Raw genomic sequence first — 18,292 nt, forward strand, 5'->3', positions numbered from 1 at the left:
TCTCTCTCTCCCTTCCTCTCTCTAAAAAATCAATAGAAACATTAAAAATAAGAGTCCAATCTCCCTTAAGTGCTATCTGAAAAATGGAAAAAATGACCTTAAGCATATGACTTCCTGAATTATTTTTGGTTATACACATGTGGGCAATCTGCCTAAATTTAAGAATAAAGATCCCCTGCACAGAAAAGAAATCATCAACAAAACAGAAAGGCAGCCCTGGCTGGTTAGAGCGTCGGTCTGCGGTCCAGAGAGACCAGGGTTCGGTTTCCGCTAAGGGCACGTACCTTGGTTGCAGTTTGTCCCTGGCCCTGGTTGGTTGTGCAGTTGGCAGCCACTCGATGTGTTCCCTTCACGTCGATGTTTCTCCCTCTCTCTCTCTCTCCCCCCCTTCCCTCCCTCCCACTCTACCTGAACAAAAAATGGAAAAATGTCCTCAGGTAAGGGAAAAAAATAAAAACAAAAAAAACCCCAGAAAGGCAACTAACAAAATGAGAGAAGATATTTGCAAACAATACCTCCAATAAGGGGCTAAAATCCAAAATATACAAAGAATTCATACAATTCAACAACTAAAAAACAATTGGATTAAAAATGAGTAGATGGCTCCGGCTGGGTGGCTCAGTTAGTTAAAGTGTTGTACTGTACACCAAAAGGGCTGTGGGTTCGATTCCTGGTCAGGAAACATACCTAGGTTGTGGGTTTAATCCCCAGCAGCAAGCAGGAGGCAACCGATGGATGTTTCTCTCTCACATCACTATTTCTCTCTCCCCTCCACTTCCCTTCTCTCTAAAATCAATAAAAACATATCCTTGGGTAAGGATTAAAAAAAGCAAACATGGGCAGAGGACCTGAACAGACACTCTTCCCAAGAAGACACACAGATGACCAACAGATATATGAAAAGATGTTCAACTTCACTAGCTACAAGAGAAATGCAAATCAAAACCACAATGAGATGCCACCGCACACCTGTCAGAATGGCTGTTATCAATAAGAAATAACAAGTGTTACAAAGAATGTGGAGAAAAGGGAAACCTCACACACTGTTCATAGAAATGTAAATTAGTATAGCCACTATGAAAACAGTATAAAGGTTTCTCAAAAACTTAAAAATAGAGCTACCATATGACCTAGCAATCCCTCTTCTGGGTATCTACCCCCAAAATTTGAAAACACTTATTCAAAAAGATTTATGTACCTCTATGTTCACTCTAGCATTTTTCCCCATAACCAAGACATGAAAACAATCTAAGTGTCCTTCGATGGATGATTGGATAAAGAAGTAGTGATACATATATAAAATGGAATATTACTCAGCCATTAATAATGATCAGATATTGCCATCTGTGACAACATGGATGGGTCTTGAGAGTACCATGATAAGTGAAATAAATCAGATGGAAAAGGACAAGAACCATAAGATTTCACTCATATGAGGGATATAAAACAGAAAGCAATGAACAAACACAATAAACTCATAGACACAGAAAACAGAAGGATGGTTACCAAAGAGAAAGGGAGGTAAAGAGAGGATGAAGTGGATAAAGAGGGTCAAATATATGGTGATGAAAGGAGACTAGATTGTGTGGTGAGCACACAAACAATACACAAATGATGTAGTACAGAACTGTGTACCTGAAATTTATTTAATGTTATTAACCAGTTACCCCAATAAATTAAAAAAGCAAAAACAAAACAAAACAAAAAGAATACAGATTCCCAAGAAAGATATCAATCTTTCACTATAGTTTCATATTTCTTTACCTTGTGGAAGTAACTGCACAAAAAAGTAAACTGCACTCATGACATAAAATAGTAAAAAAGTAAACTGGACTCACTACATAAATAGTAAAAAAGAGGCACAAGGTGTCAAACTTATAGCCATAAACATTTATTTCTCATATGCTTTTCTAAAAAGGCCATTTTTTTTTTTTTTTTTAAGGGTAAAGGTGGCTACACATTGCTGAAATGAAGTATACTTAGGAAACCATCAATAATCTCTAACTTCTATTTGATTAACAGACTGTAGCACATATTCTCTCTCACTTTACCCTCACCTTAATAACACTCATCTCCATACTGTTTTCAGTGTCAAATTCAAGAATACCCACCAGCTCAGTTGGTGGGAGCATCATCCTGTACACCAAAAGGGGGTCAGCTTGATTCCTGGTCAAGGCACATGCCCAGGTTTCAGATCTGATCCCTAGTTGGGAGGCAATTGATTGATGGTTCTCTCTCTCCCCCCATCCTTCCTTTTGCTAAGATCAATTAAAAAAAAGAAAATTCCCACTAACCTTATATACCTTAAAAAAATTTTTTTTTTCTTTCCTTTATTGATTTTAGAGAGAGGAAGGGAGGAGAGATAGAAACATCAATGAGAGAGAACATTGACTGGCCACCTCCTGCATGCCCCCCACTGGGGACTGGGCCCACAACCTGGGCATGTGTCCTGACCAGGAATCAAACTGGCGACCTCTTGGTACATGGGTCGATGCTCAATCACTGAGCCACACCGGCTGGACTTATACATCATTTTTATCACTGGGCTTTTTCCATTCCTCAAATATTGATTCATTGCTTTCCAAGAAGTTATTATTCCTTTTGGTTGTCATATTCTCTTTTTTAAAATAAGTTTTATTGAGATAAAATTCACACTTCATAAAATTCATCCTTTTAAAATACACAATTTCAGTGGTTTTTAATATAGCCACATTCACATAGTGTACAGCCATCACCACTAATTTCAGAACATTTTCATTATGCCAAAAAAAAAAAATCCCAAAACCATTAGCAGACTCCTCAACTCTGCCCTCCCCTCAAAGCCCTGACAACCACTAATCTGCTTTCTGTCTTTATGAATTCACCTATTCTGGACATTTCATATAAATAAAATTATATACATATTGTGGCCTCCTGTGTCTGACTTCTTTCCCTTTGCATAACTTTTTTTTTTCTATTTATCTTCAGATAGAGTGGGAGGGAGGGAGAGAGGGAGAGAGAGAAACACTGACGTGAGACACATCGACTAGTTGCCTCCCACAGGGCCTTGACCAGGGCCAGGGATGAACTGTAACCGAGGTACATGCCCTTGACTGGAATCGAACCCGTGACTCATTGGTCTGCGGGCTGACGCTCTAACCACTGAGCAAAACCGGCCAGGGCAACTTAGCATAACTTTTCAAGGTGCATAATACAGCATGTATTTTATTGATTTCAGAGAGGAAGGGGGGAGAGGGAGAGGGAGAGAGAGACAGAGAGAGAGAAAGAGACACACACACATTGATGGGTTGCCTCCCGTATATGCCCCAACCAGGGATCGAATCCGCCACTTTTTGGTGTATGGGATGACACTCCAATTAGCCGAGCCACACCAGCCAGGGCTGCATTTCTTTTATAAACAAATAATATACCACTGATATACCATATTTTGTTTATTATTCATCAATTGGTGAACACTAGGGCTATTTCTATTTTCTGGCTATTATGAATAATGGCATACAAGTTTTTGTGCATATTTATTTTTAATTCTTTTAGGTAAATACCTAGCAATGGAATTGTGAAATCATATGGTAATTCTGTTGAGCCTCTGAGAAACTGCGGTTTTGATTTTCATTTCCCTAATGACTAATGATCTTGAGCATCTTTTTATGTGCTTGTTTGCTTTTTATATATCATCTTTGGAAAAATGTCTACCAAATCCTTTGCCCATTTTTAAATTGGATTATTTGACTTTTTACTGTTGAGTTGTCAGGATAAAAATTCCTTATCAGTTATTAGATTTGCTTTTGGTGTCATATCTAAGAAAGCATGGCATAAAGATCTATGGTTTTAAATGCAAAAAATTTATTACATTATTAAAAATTCTTAAGTCATTAAATTATATATACAAATATACATAAAATCATATAAATAAACAAACAAACATACCCACATCTCGCAAAACAATTAAGAATTCAGACTCTGGTAGTCCGTAGGCATTGGATGGCTCTTCTAAAACAGTGTATAAACTCCCACATGGACAAAATTCCATAATAAGTACTTTATGTCTTGTTGTTGTCTGCAAAAAATAAATCACTGATTGAGACTCATTATAAAAAATAAGTTTTTATTATATGACAGTACTTACCTGGTTTCATTTAAATGCGAAATCTGCACCCTGGCCGGTTTCCTAAGTGGTTAGAGCGTCGGCCTGCGGTCCAGAGAGACCTGGGTTTGGTTCCCACTAAGGGCACGTATCTGGGTTGCAGTTTGTCTCCAACCCTGGTTGGGTCGTGCGGGTGGCAGCCACTTGATGTGTCCCTTTAACATCGATGTTTCTCTCTCTCTTTTTCTCTCTCCCCCTCCTACTCTATCTGAACAAAAAATGAAAACGTGTCCTCGGGTGAGGATAAAAAAATAAAATAAATTAAAATAATAAATAAATAAATGTGGGATTTGCTATAATGATGAAGGCACTTTGAATTGCTTTACCTGGGATTTGTTAAACATTTGTTGATGGTACACATAAGAATTAACTTCTAAATTCCTGTTAAAATTTGATTTGTTTTTTAAAACAATCAAGCCACAGTGAAAGCTGACTAAACCTGAATTAGAAAGTCACTGCTACAATGTTAGAATGGTTCTTTAAAAATTATCTTTAATTTCTAATATATAATAGTACATTTAGGACATTAGCTCTCCTAACAAATCTCTTAAAGCACTTGAAGTTTTTCTCCTGAGGGATACTTTATAATAGAGAAATAATTTTATTTATTTTTAAATAATTTTTTTTTTATCCTCACCTGAGGACAGCTTTCAATTTTTTGTTCAGACAGAATAGGAGGGAGGGAGAGAGAAACACCAACGTGAAAGGGACACATTGAGTGGTTGCCACTCGCACGACCCAACCAGGGCCAGGGGCAAACTGCAACCGAGGTACATGCCCTTAGGGGGAACTGGACCCAGGTCTCTCCGGACCCCAGGCCAATGCTCCAACCGCTGAGCCAAACTGGCCAGGGCTAAATAATTTTTTATATTTCAGTTACAGCTGATGTACAATATTGTATTAGTTTTAGGTGTACAACTCAGTGACTAAACATTTATATAATTTACAAAGTGATCACCCCGATAAATCTAGTACCCATCTGACACCATACAATTATTACAATATTATTGATTATATTCCCTATGCTGTACTTTACATCCCCACAACTATTCTGTAACTAACAATTTGTACTTCTAAATCCCTCTACCTTTATCACCTATCCTCACAACACCCTCCCATCTGGCAACCGTCAAAATGTTCTCTATATCAAGAGAGAAATAATTTAAAAAAATTAAAAAAAAAAAGTTTTTTTTAAATAATGAAATAATTTATGTTCATTGTTGAAAATTTGGGAAATAGCCATAATTCTATCACCCAGAGATAATTGTTAATATTTTGTGTATTTTCTTTCAGTCTTTTCTCTATATATCTAATCACAGTATAGATACCTAACACTATTTGTATATCACATTGTATATATCAAGATCATACTGTACATGGATTTTAGTTCTGACTTTTCTAACATAAGCATGTTCCCAGGTGATTAAAATTTTGGTAAATATCTTTTTTTTTCATTACTGCTTAACTATGGTGTAGTGAAGAATTACTTGTACCCAAAAGACATCTGGCCTTTGCCCTTGGCTACTCACTACGCCTCGGCAATGTCCTGTCAGCTACAAGTTGCCTTTGTTTTTCTGGGAGCTTTGGTCACATGACAGTCTAACAAATATGATTTATGGTGGGGGTGTTAGGTCATCCATATCTATTCCAACTTCAAGGAAATGGAAACTAAAGGTATTAGCCTGTACTTCAGGGAAGGGCTGAAGAGTAAAGATCGCCATGTAGACAGAATGTAATCGAGCCCCAACAAAAATCCTGGACACCAAAAGCTCAGGTGGGTTTTCAAGGCTGACAATATTCTGTGCATACTGTCAATTCCAGGACGGTAATGTGTTCCTGGGGACAAGGAAGATTCATGTTTGAAGCCCTCCCATATTCTATCTTATGGGTCTATTACTTTGGCTAGTTCTAATTTGTATTCTTTTGATATAATAAAACTTTAATTATAAGTATAGTGCTTTCGTGAGTTCTGTGAGTCCTTCAACACTAGCAAGTTATCGAATCTCAGCACAGCCATGGAAAGCTCTGAATGTATAGCTAGCTGGTCCAAAGTGAAGGTAGTCCTGGGGACTCTTAAACTTGCAGCTTGTGTCTGAATGAGCATATTCACGTGGGCACTGTTCTCACTGATTGAGCAGTTTGCCAAACACCTCTGTAGCTGGTGTCAGAAGTTGTGAACAGACTTGGTAGTCTGGAAGGCTATGTTCTTAACCTTCAGTGTAGTGAACTCTGGGTAACTATCCATTACACATCCTAATCTATTTAACCATTTTTAAAATTATAAACAGAGCAGCCATGAACATCTTTATGCATAAAACTATAATTTACATTTCTAATTTCTTTTTAAGAAATAATCACTAAAAATAAAATGGCTAGTATAAGGAGTATAAACCTCTAAATTGTTTTTCAAAAGGTGTGATTTTATTGATTAACCATGTCTTAAGGGATTAAAATAGATTTCTAGTTCCATTATTTCTATATAATTATCCTAATAATATTCTTATTTTTACTGTTTCCCCCTAAAATCAATTCTATCTTTTATAAATGGACTTCACATATTAATCCCTGGATTGTTACAGTTTTTATTTTTTACAAAGCCACCTTTCTATTGTTGACTTTCTCCTTGCTCCTTTTAAAATTATGTGTTTAGCTTAGATTCTTTCTTTTTTTAAGTAATAATACTGGTAACCATATTTTATACTCTTACTTTTCCCATGATCCTTCATTTCCATTGTCAGAGCTAGTCAAGAATCTTTCTTTTTTATTATCATTATTTTTAAAATTAATTTTTAAAATCCTCACCCGAGGACATACTTGGGTGGGGGTGGGGGGGCAGAGAAAAACATTGATGTGAAAAACCTCAACTGGTTGCCTTCCGTACATGCCCCAACCAGGGATGAAACCCAGAACCCAGGTATGTAGCCCTGATTGGGAATCAAACCAACAACCTTTTGGTGCACGGGACAATGATCAACCAACTGAACCACTCCGGCCAGGGCTATTCAAGAATTTTTGAGAACAGAATATTTTAATTGTCTAATTTTCAACATTAAAAAACAAAACAAACCATGTTTATAAAACACTGTTAGATTATTTCTTCTAAATTATAATAATATGACAAGATTAACTAAAACTTGACTACTTACCTCCTCTTCAATAGCAAATAACTTGACAATATTTTTGTGATTGAGTTTTTTTAACACTTCAAATTCTCTCATTTGAACATCTACTGGACGAAGGAAGCTTATGTTATTAAATACTTTGATAGCAAATAAATCACCAGTTTTCTAAAAAAGAAGAGAGAAGTTTTATTTATTTATAATATTATAAAGATAAAAAGGTATCATCAGAACTAGCTATAGCAAACCGGAATTTTTTATTTTATTTTTTTCCTTCTTGTTGAAAGTATTACAGATGTCCCTCCTTTTCCCCCACTGACAACCCCTGCCCCCTATCCCCTGCCTTCACTGCAGTTGTGTGTGTCCACTGGTTATGTATATATGCATATAAGTTCTTTGGTTTATCTCTTCTGCCTCCCCCCCCCCACTTCCCTCTGAGGTTTGTCAGTCTGTTCCCTACTTCCATGTTTCTGAATTTATTTTGTTCGTCAGCTTATTCTGTTCATTGTGCTCCACAAATAAGTGAGATCATATGATGACTGTCTTTCTCTGACTGGCTTATTTCGCTTAGCACAGTACTCTCCAGGTTCCTCCATGTCGTCTCAAAGGGTAAGAGATCATTCTTTCTTACAGCTGCAGAGTATTCCATTGTGTAAATGTATCACAGCTTTTTTTTTATCCTCACCCGAGGACATTTTTGCATCTATCTTCAGATAGAGAGGGAGGAAGAGAGAGAGAGAGAGAAACATCGACATGAGAGAGACACATCAAATGGTTGCCATACACACGACCCCAACCAAGGTATGTGCCCTTAGTGCAGCGGTTCTCAACCTGTGGGTTGCGACCCCTTTGGGGGACGAATGACCCTTTCATAGAGGTCGCTTAAGACATAACAGTAGCAAAATTACAGTTATGAAGTAGCAACAGAAATAATTTTATGGTTGGGGGTCACCACAACATGAGGAACTATATTAAATGGTTGTGGCATTAGGAAGGTTGAGAACCACTGCCTTAGTGGGAACCGAACCCAGGACTCTCTGGTCTGCAGAGCCAATGCTCTAACCGCTGAGCCAAACTGGCCAGGCCCTGACTTTTTTTTAAAGGTACAATATGTCAATCAACTGTTCAATATTTCTTTCAAATTGTATGCTTTGGAATGTAGAAAAGACTATTTCATATTATAAAGCTTCCATGCTGATACATGTGGCAAGGATAGGCATTTACATATCAGAAAATAAGAGCTCTCATAGTACCAAAAGTGAAAGTACATCTTAAAAAATTTTTTTTTTTCCTTTATTGATTTTAGAGCGAGAGGAAGGGAGAGGGAAAGATAGACAGAAATATCGATGAGAGAGAATATCGATTGGCCACCTCTTCATGACCTCACCGGGGATCAGGCCTACAACCTGGGCATGTGCCCTGACTGTGAATCGAACTGGTGACCTCTTGGTGCATGGGTCAACGCTCAACCAGTGAGTCACACTGGTCAGACGAAAGTACACCTTTAAATAAGAAATAGAAAGTGAAACTCACAAGAGTTTCTCCAGGGCCTAACAATTTTTAACTAATCAGGAAGAGAGAGACTGAAAACTATAGTACACATATAAAATTTTTAGTAAGAATCTCAAAGTAATGCAATTAACCTTTAAGAAATATTTCCTAGCTGCAATAATGTGTGTATGTACATGTGTATGTATGTGCAGAAGCAGGAGTTGGAGAGTAAGGTTAAAGTAGACTATCCTGGCTGGACTGCACCACTGCTGCTTTGGGTAACTTTCCACAACATTACCTATGAGTAGGGAAGATTGCTGCTTCACAGACCATCTCCAGATGATCAAGGCATTTCCTTTTCATGCCTACGTAGCACCCCTGCTCTCACTCTTTAGGCTTACTGTAGTAGATCTCACACAGAACTACAATGCACAGCTAGAGTTGGGAGGGAATCTTAGAGGCACAAAATATATGCTGGATGCCAGGTAAATATTGCATTCTCAAGTTCTCCATATCAACCTCACTTAAAGGCTCTCTTCTACAGCCTCCCACCTCCTTCCACTCACTCTAATCAGCAATCCTCTCCTTGGTGGTCAGTTCAGATTCTTTGAGTTTAATATTACTGTCCACATAATCCGAGGCTGAACTTATCCCTTTGACTTTGGGGTTCCAGCACCCCTGCCTAAAGATACTTCACGGCTGTCAGTACCTCTGTGCTGTTCCTGCTTTGAAGTCCTCTCTACAGTTTCCACACAGATTCTTCTTAGTCGTCACCCTCTTCCCCTCACTTCAGAATCTCATGATTTTCACCCCCTTAAAACCATTTAACTCATTCACAATCTCACTCTTCAAGATCACTATTTGGAGACCATTTATGTGATGTGATGAAGCCCCCCTCACTCCCTACTCCCCACCAAATACACATATAATCTTTCCAGAGGAAAAAGGGCCACTAACCATTTTCAGACAGTATGAAAACCGAACAACTGAACCACACAATTACACTGTTTTTCCATTTGTTCAGCCAGGGTAAGGACAGTGCCAAATCTATACTATCCAACAGAGAGATTTTTCTTGAGGATACTGTCTCAAACTTAATCTAAGATTAGGCGAACCCTAATAACATAAAAGAGTTTAGTAACATGGCTAAAATTCTTTAAAAGTTAAGGACAGGCAGGATTTTTTGGATATAGAATATAAGAAATATTTACTTGTGCCACGTACTTTTAAAAAAATTTTTATCCTCACCCAAGGACATTTTTTTTTTTGCATTTATCTTCAGATAGAGTGGGAGGAAGGGGGCGGGGGAGAGAGAGAAACATAGATGTGAGCGAGACACATAGAGTGTCTGCCACCCACACGACCCCTATGGGGCAGGGATGAATCGCAACCAAGGTACATGCCCCCAGCGGGAACCGAACCTGGGACTCTCCGGCCTGCAGGCCGATGCTCTAACCGGTGAGCCAAACCAGCCAGTGCTGCCACGCACTTTAATATGCCTCACCCAATCTCTATCATTTTCTATCACTTCAGTTTCCAATTTACATCCTTTCCAATGCCACCTTACTACTAACCCCCAAACTCTCTGTGGGCAGGAAACACACATTATTTGTAGTTATATGCACTAAGTCCACCCCAGTGCCTCACACAAATCAAGTGACTATTAAAGTCTGTTAGGTTAATTTGGGTCACAGGAAGACAGAGTCAGATGTGTTCTCAACACTAAATCCTGTGGCCACTTGTCTTCTCCTTTTGGCACAAGGTACAAAACAAAAACAATTTCTAGGACAGAAATATACACAGTTGACCACAATGGATTTGATCAAGAAACCAGAGACCACAATGAACTTGACCAAGAACCCAGAACCTATGGACAATTCTGGAATCAGAAGGAAAAAAGCTAAAAGTGTCCCTAAGACACTTCTGATTTGTTCTCTATAAGCTAAAAAGGCTGTTTTTAGTCATATTCTCTCCCCAGGAGAGGAAATAGCCCCCTCCGATACGAATGCTTATCTCACTGTCACTGACAGAACTAAATGACTAACAATATCAGGGCTACAGGAAAATATGAAAAAACTCTTCCTTTCTAAAATATTTAAAGCTCCTGTTTTTAAAAATAAGAATTAAGAGGCTCTAAATATCATTTACTCAGAACAAATTCAGTGCTGAAAAATTAGTTGATGATTATTTGAATTATAAAAGGACTTTAAACTCCATTATTTTTCCAGCTCCTGTCCCAGAATAGAAATGTCAATGATCTGCCCTGGCCGGTTTGGTTCAGCGGTTAGAGCGTCGGCCAGCGGTCCAGAGAGACCGGGTTTGGTTCCCGCTAAGGGCACGTACCTTGGCTGCAGTATGTCCCCCGCCCCATTTGGGGTTGTGTGGGAGGCAGCACCTCGATGTGTCCCTTTTATGTCGATATTTCTCTCTCTCCCTCCTACTCTATCTGAACAAAAATGGAAAAATGTCTTTGGGTGAAGATTAAAAACAAAACAAAAACAAGAAACTTCAATGATCTTAAATGTCTTCATTTTAAATTATTTTAATTTTACCCTCCAATACAGAAACTGACACATATTTTTTTTTTAGTTTTTGAAGTACCTCTGGGATTAACTCTTTTATTTTATTCTCACTTCCACTAACAAGTTCTAATTATCTCATGCAAAGACAGAACCTTTTAAACCTGGGCTCCTTGTTGATAATCTCATTTTACTCTAATCTACCTTGCAGGGTACTGTTTTACTGGGGGCATGAAGCCTTAGTACAGCATATCAGAACCATTTGTGGATTCCCCTCCAAACTACAGATCTGCCTTCCGCTGCTGCCCCCACCCCATATCACTGCTGCACTGAACTTCTGTTAGTGAGATCATGCACCGCCATAGGAGGGCCAGGTTGAGGAAAGAATCAAAGCGCGTAACACATCTTCCCTAGTCCCTTTTTTCAACTAACCTCCTGTTTCTCTCTGCACTCCAACAGAGAACTTCTGTCACCACTGAGTGGAAGACATCACTGCCTCTGACATTAGCTATACCTTATGAAACCACAGAAGCAGGTACTTTTTAGACAATATAATAAAAAACACTAAGTCTCATATTTTATAAAGTACAAGTGTGCTTCTCAGAAGAGTACATCTAAAATAATAAAAAGCCTTCAGTTTTCTCTGTACCAACCTTATGTCTTCCACGAAAGACATTTGCAGTAGCTCCTTGGCCTAAAATATCAGATAAAAGCCACAGATGATTAGAAGTGCTCTGCATCTCGGCTTCGTCAGGCGATCCTCTATTATACTAAGAGAATAGGAAAAAAAATGTGAGTTTGTTTTAAGGGACTAATACATTTAAGAAATAGTCTCAAGTAAGATCATTCATTATTTATAGCTAAATTGAGGTGTATAAACAGTCCAAAGTATAAATCTTAGTTTCCAGCAATATTAAAGGCTAAAATGCTGTGAGGGCTCTGTAACATTAACCAATGACATCTTATATATTCAATTTAATTTACTTATCAAAAAGCTGAAAAAAACATCTACTTCCCTTCTAATTTTGTCTTTGTCAGTGAGAGTGATATTGGCCACTTCTTCAAATGTTTTGAAAAATTAATCAATGATGAATTATATTTAAAGTATTTCAAAATAATGTAATAATGTAAAACATAACAGGATATAGTAAAAATTAGTCTGTTTCCTTCAAGAGCAGGGCGACGCAAATAAAAACAATGGTTGCCACTGCTTAACACACCATAACTTCAAATTTCATCTACACAGAGCCTGACAATCACAATGGAAAGGTGCAAAAATTATTGTTCCTGAAAGGTTACTAACTCTTCTGAAGTTATAGTTTCCCCAACCTCCAAGTATATAAATATAGACATGTATATTACAAAGTCTTAAAACAAGCAAGGGGAAGCTATGCATGTATGGGGGCAGGAAGTATACAGAAAATCTCTCTTCTTTCTGCTCAATTTTGTTATGAACCTAAAACTGCTCTAAAAAGTAAAATCTATTTTAAAATAAGCATCACCCCTTTTTAATACTGTCCTTTAATACTAAAAAGCTATAAAAGAATACTAAAAATATTTGACCTCCACGTTGGAATAAAAATGAGGTATGCTAAATAGCATAAACACTAGTCTCACCAAGCCACCTTAAAACTGCTGTAATGTCAGATCAAAACAGATCTTTATATTCTTTTGGAGAGCCTTGGCTGGGTAGCAGTTGGTTAGAGCCTCTGTCGGATAAGCCAAGGTTGTGGGTTCCCCATCAGGGCACATACGAGCATCAATCAATGAATGCATAAATAAATGGAACAACAAACTGAGGTTTCTTTCTCTCTCTCTCTGTAAAAAATAAAAAAATCCTTTGTAGTAAGCTAGAACAGTCGAGGTAGTCAGTGATGAATTAATGACTGCCAACATTTCAAGTAGAATTAGGAACTTAATGAATGGCCAGGGGTCTAAATTTCAGCAATCTTTGATTTACTAAGATATATTTGTGTAATATTACCTGCCATCTAATTCAGATAAGGAATGTTACATACAGCAATGTACTGGAATGGAAATAAGCAATAAAAATAAGATTTCCTTTTCACAAATAAGAAGTACAGAGTTGTGAGCTACTGAGGTAATAATGATAAATGTCTCAAATGTCTTTTCAATACTATTTTCATGTATTTTTCAATAATGAAAAACCTTTCCTAATTAACTTTGTTGTTCGAGATAACTGTAAATGGCAAACAGTATCATTAGGTACCTATTGGTACCTAGTGGATAATATAAAACACATTTATCAGCTAAGATATCTGCTCTCTGTATGTAGATATAAACCTATGGTTTTACAATGATCTGGGGAGATGTCTTTTGAAACTATCTTCCAAAAATCCCACAAGGACAGCATGCTAAAACATGACTCAGCACACCCACAAGGTGCTTGCTATATAAATGTTCCCAAAATTTTAACGCAGTATATACGCTGGCACACAAGTATGTTACTCCTGACCCTGCCTTAAGTCTACTTCCTTATACGATCCAAAATGAAAGTTACTATTTGTCTATAAATGAAAACACGTCTGGTGACACGGAAAATGGACAAAGTTCCAGGATTTCCAAACTCTACCCCTACGTGAATCACTGCTGAACAGATCCAGTCCGTGCTCTGGTGGAAAAGGCCGTTCTCTGGCTCTGCGTTTGACAATTACTGGGTGGAACTTTGAGGCCACTTCCTGAAAATACCTGGGAAGTGGATTGGAAAGCAAACCTATAAGCCGTTTCCTCAGAGGAAACGTGTGGGAACTTGCATTATCCAATACATGTATGTATATAAAAAACGTCTTCCGCTTCTAGCTTCCCGTGAGTCAGCCCCCTCTTGTTATCACTAAAACCTTAAGGAAACGTGTTTCTAATCATTTTTAAAAAAAAAAAAAATGTAAGAACTGCCGGTTTTGCCAAGGCTCGGAAACGGGTATAAAGCGGCCAGTCTGACTGCAAGGGAAGGGGCATCGCGTCCGTCCGGGCGGCCAGGGCCCAGATTCGGCCACCAGCACATCCTCTTCCCTCGTGTCCAACGTCTCCAGAGCCGGGCGGGCCCGGGTCAGAAGGCCGAGAATCGCGGTGGCGGGAACAGGGCCCGCGGGACCATTCCACCCGGCTTCGGACGCCCCAGACACCGGGGGGCGGTGTCCGCCAGCCAGGGTGCCGGGAGGGCTCGGCCTCGGGTGGTGCGGGGCTGCTCGGGTCGCCCGCCCCGCCCCCGCCCTGACTCAGCATCCCAGTCTCCCACAGAGGGCGGGAGCAGTCCGCGCGGGCCCGTGCCGGGCTCTGCTGCCCCTTCCCCACGCGGCTTCGGCCCTTCCGCCCGCAGCCGCCCCACTCACCGCACCTGGTAGCCTCCGCGCCACCGCCAGCGGGCTCCCGCGGCCTCCCCGCGCCTCAGGACACTTCCGGCTTCGCGAGACCTGTCCGGGGGCCACGTGACCGACGGCCGGCGCGCGCGGGTGCGCGTGCGCACGCCCCAGGGTCCGGCCTCAGCCTGGGTCTCCGACGCTGCTACGGAGCCGGGCTCTCCAGTGAGGGGCGGGGCAGCGGGGAAGTGTGGAGTCCGACCTTCCCCCGACCACCCGCTCGCTCTGGAGGGTGAAGCCCGGCAGCCGGCAGCCTGGCGCAGTGAGCACCGTAATTCAGATTCCCGTCGCTGCGAATCCCGCCCCGTTCCAGGGAGCCCGAGGCGGAGTGCGCAGTGTGGCAACAGTGGGGAAGACAGAATGAAACTCGTCGCTGTACCAGTCAAATCACAAGTGTGCAGAATGCTGGACTCGTGCGGGGCTATCACTGGAGAACACGGTCTGAAGGGATAGATTTGTATGTTTTGAAGACCACGCTGGCTGCCGTGGAGCTAGATTATCGCTTCTGAATAATTCACTTGTGAAGGTCTTAATGTAAATAAAATAATTTAATTACGTATTTTAATCGGTATTTTGGGAAATGACAATATTGGGGAACTTATGACAACAATCAGGTCCAGCAATATTCGTGCCGCCAAGATGTCAGGCAGCCAGCCATTCCCTAGAGTTGCCCACTGACAACACTACAGCCCAAATAGGGAAAGGCCAGAAACTGCTGATCTAGAGCTTCCCAAATGAGAACTACAGCAACCAGCAAAGAAATGGGAAAACGTGGCAGAGTGGTTAAGAAAACAGAGGCTTTTGAATGGAACAGATCTGGGGTTGCTGTTCCAGCTCTTCCTGCCAAATATTGAACTTTAAATAAGTTGTTTTGTTTTGTTTGTTTACCTCTTCTGTTATATGCACAATGGCGGTAAAAAAAGGCGGCCACTGTAATGCATTGTTACAAAGGAAGTTGCTTTATTAGACTTTTAAACAATGTTTAAGTGTGGCATCATTCTAACAAACAAATCTATTCACTGCATACAATTCCAGCTAGTTTCAGTTCTCCCAAAGCTCCTTGCAACAGTAAAGCACACAGCTATTTATGGAAAAAGTGATTAGCTGAGCCCAAAGCTTTTACTTACATATTTACCACATAGTCATTAATACACAGTGAAATACCAGTGTTTTCTTAAAGGTCAAGCTGCTTGAGAACCAGTGTTAGCATTCACTTTAAGATTTAAATACACTGTTAGGCACAGAACTAAACCAGGAATTATAGTAAAACCCTTGTGGTTCAATAGTCAAGTCACACGAACCCCTAATTTTTTTTTTTTTTCTTGCCTCCGAGTTACCTCACCTGTTAATAGGTGATTCACCCTTGTGACAATTATTTGGGTGCTTGCTTTTGGAAACTAAGTACAATAAAAATAAGGTACTTCATGATGGAATGGTTTCCTAATTGCTATGGCATTCCCTAAGTGAAGTGCTCTGGGCAACTTCAGGGAATGACGATAGGAATTATGATTACATAACATGAAGTTTAATTTCAATTACACTCTTAATTTCCATGTTTCTATTTCTCTTAGCTCTGACCACATGTGAATCCTTTGGAGGACTTTAAAGAGCTAGGGGGAAAGGAGCAGGTGTCACCTTCACATCTGTGGAATTCAAAGCACAGTAACCATAGGTAATATCAAATCTTCATGTGCAGGTACTGTAATAAGCTCTTTTCATGTTTAACTATTCAATTCTTAATTATGAGGTAGCTACCATTATTTCTCTCATTTTGCAAATGGAGAAACTGTGGAGAGAGAAGTTGCCTAAGGTTCCAAAACCAGTTATTGGCAGAACTATTGTTTGAACCTACTTAATCTGGATCCTGAGCCTGTGCTCTTGACCACTATGCTATGCTACTCATTAGTACACTTTGAACAATTAGTACTATTGCAATAGGTGCCATCATCTCTCCTACAGTCCAGGGGAACTTACCAACAAAACACTCAGCTTTTACTCACCTATTTTTAAAAATATCCTTATCGAAGTATACATTCCACTGATGTAGGTTTATAACTAACTGTCAACTTAGTTTAGTATGTTTATTCTATGATGTAAGGAAAATATTTAAAATCTCTTCTGGAATTAACCCCAGAAAAAGATTTATGTGCACAATTTACAATACAATTTTGGGGAGTTTATAGACCACTAAAGCCCACCCATGAAACCCCTAAGGACCATATCAGCCAAAGGTTAAAACAAAACAAAACAAAACCCCCAAACACCCAATCTTCCACTAAAATCTTACTTAGACTTTTAACTATGTAATTCTGCTACTCAGTACTGTCCCTCTTTTCTTAATTTTCTACTACTACTACTACTACTGATGCTATTGCTTTTCCTCCTGCTTTCTAGCAATCATGAATAAAAATGGGAGAAGACAGGGGAAGGTACTTCTAATAACTAAGTGGACAGCAGCAACTACTTATAAACATCATAAACACATAGGTATATTGTGCCCTAAGTAGATCCAATGAAAGAGGTAGAAAAATTTAGATTTTTAATTCTATCAACAGATTTAAACAGGCTAATTTTCTAGGGCATATAAAAAGATTCTATTTAACAGAACTAAGTTGCATATAACCTTTTAGGAGCATAATAAAATAAAATAAATAATCTGTAAGCTTATATGTGCAATCCTTTAAATGGAAAATTAAGGAAAGGTAAGATGAGAAAATAAAGCTAAAGTATTTATAATAATTCCAAAAAAGACTTGGTAGATACACTATGTAAAATTTATTTTATTTTTTATAAAAAGTGTATAACACCGGCACCTACTCTTAAATCAGTTAATTTATGAAACCATTCTCTTTTGTAGAATACATATTGGCATCGAAACATTTTAAAGAACTGTAATGGCTATCTACAAAAAATTAGTTTTAATCTGTTGTATTCCTCCCCATACTTTGAGTCTGCACACATACATTTTATATTCAGCAATTTAAAAAAGGAGTTTTCCTGCTGTGGTCTTTAAAGGACTTAAAGTTTCAAGTAAAAATAAAAAGGTACTAGGATAACTGTGCTGTATCTTTTAACAGCTTTTTTATATAGAACAATTTGAATTGGCATGCAAGCAACTTCTCTTGTTGTCACATACCTGTACTTAGGGAAAATTACACACATTTTACAGAAAAATCCCAATACATATACTGCAATAAGCTCAAAGTTAAAAAGATTGGTGTGAATGGCACACAAAAACGGCTTCTTTATAAATTATCAACTGGAATTTCTGATCATAAATCCTGATCATGAAGTAGGCACAGGGAGATCCAGTTCTTAGGGCCTTGCTCTCTGGAAGAACACCTGCAAATAAAGTATTAGTACAGTCAGTATTGATGTCTGAAGATAACACCTTTTTCACTTGAAGAGTGGCTCTAAGTTACTGAGTGCTAGCTATTCTTTTGTAAAATTCAGTAGATATTGCCCTGGCCAGCGTGGCTCGGTTGAGCATTGTCCTATGCACCAAAAGGTCACTGGTTCGATTACTGGTCAGATCCCTGGTAGGGGTGCCTATGGGAGGCAACTGATTGATGTTTCTCTCTCTAAAAGCAGTAAAAACATATTAAAAAACAACTCAGTAGATATTTAAAACATTTCACATTA

General features: G+C 39.0%; 2 protein-coding genes across 7 annotated transcripts in view; both read right to left on the reverse strand.

Annotated features, from left to right (window-relative positions):
* The window catches only part of TBK1 (TANK binding kinase 1), a 51,775-nt gene extending 37,085 nt beyond the window's left edge, over positions 1-14,690 (reverse strand). Inside the window, exons 1-4 of one of the 3 annotated variants that reach the window (XM_036252234.1) lie at positions 14,624-14,690; positions 11,927-12,043; positions 7,291-7,431; positions 3,928-4,057 (exon numbers count right to left, since the gene is read on the reverse strand). In XM_036252234.1, coding sequence (XP_036108127.1) covers positions 3,928-4,057; positions 7,291-7,431; positions 11,927-12,013 — 358 coding nt within the window. In that variant the 5' untranslated portion in view covers positions 12,014-12,043; positions 14,624-14,690. Of the gene's footprint in view, positions 1-3,927; positions 4,058-7,290; positions 7,432-11,926; positions 12,044-14,623 lie in introns of those variants that run through there. The other 2 variants (XM_036252235.1, XM_036252236.1) reach the window with 2 other exon arrangements.
* A 2,722-nt stretch (positions 14,691-17,412) lies between these two features.
* XPOT (exportin for tRNA) overlaps positions 17,413-18,292 on the reverse strand; it is a 35,604-nt gene continuing 34,724 nt past the window's right edge. For 3 of the 4 annotated variants that reach the window (XM_036252045.1, XM_036252042.1, XM_036252044.1), the window contains one exon: positions 17,413-17,992. In XM_036252045.1, the coding sequence (XP_036107938.1) occupies positions 17,966-17,992 (27 nt within the window). In that variant the 3' untranslated portion in view covers positions 17,413-17,965. The remainder of the gene's footprint in view (positions 17,993-18,292) is intronic. The other variant, XM_036252043.1, reaches the window with a different exon arrangement.

The sequence above is a fragment of the Molossus molossus genome, unplaced genomic scaffold, assembly GCF_014108415.1.
Source record: "Molossus molossus isolate mMolMol1 unplaced genomic scaffold, mMolMol1.p scaffold_m16_p_10, whole genome shotgun sequence".
In the NCBI taxonomy this organism is placed as follows: domain Eukaryota; kingdom Metazoa; phylum Chordata; class Mammalia; order Chiroptera; family Molossidae; genus Molossus; species Molossus molossus.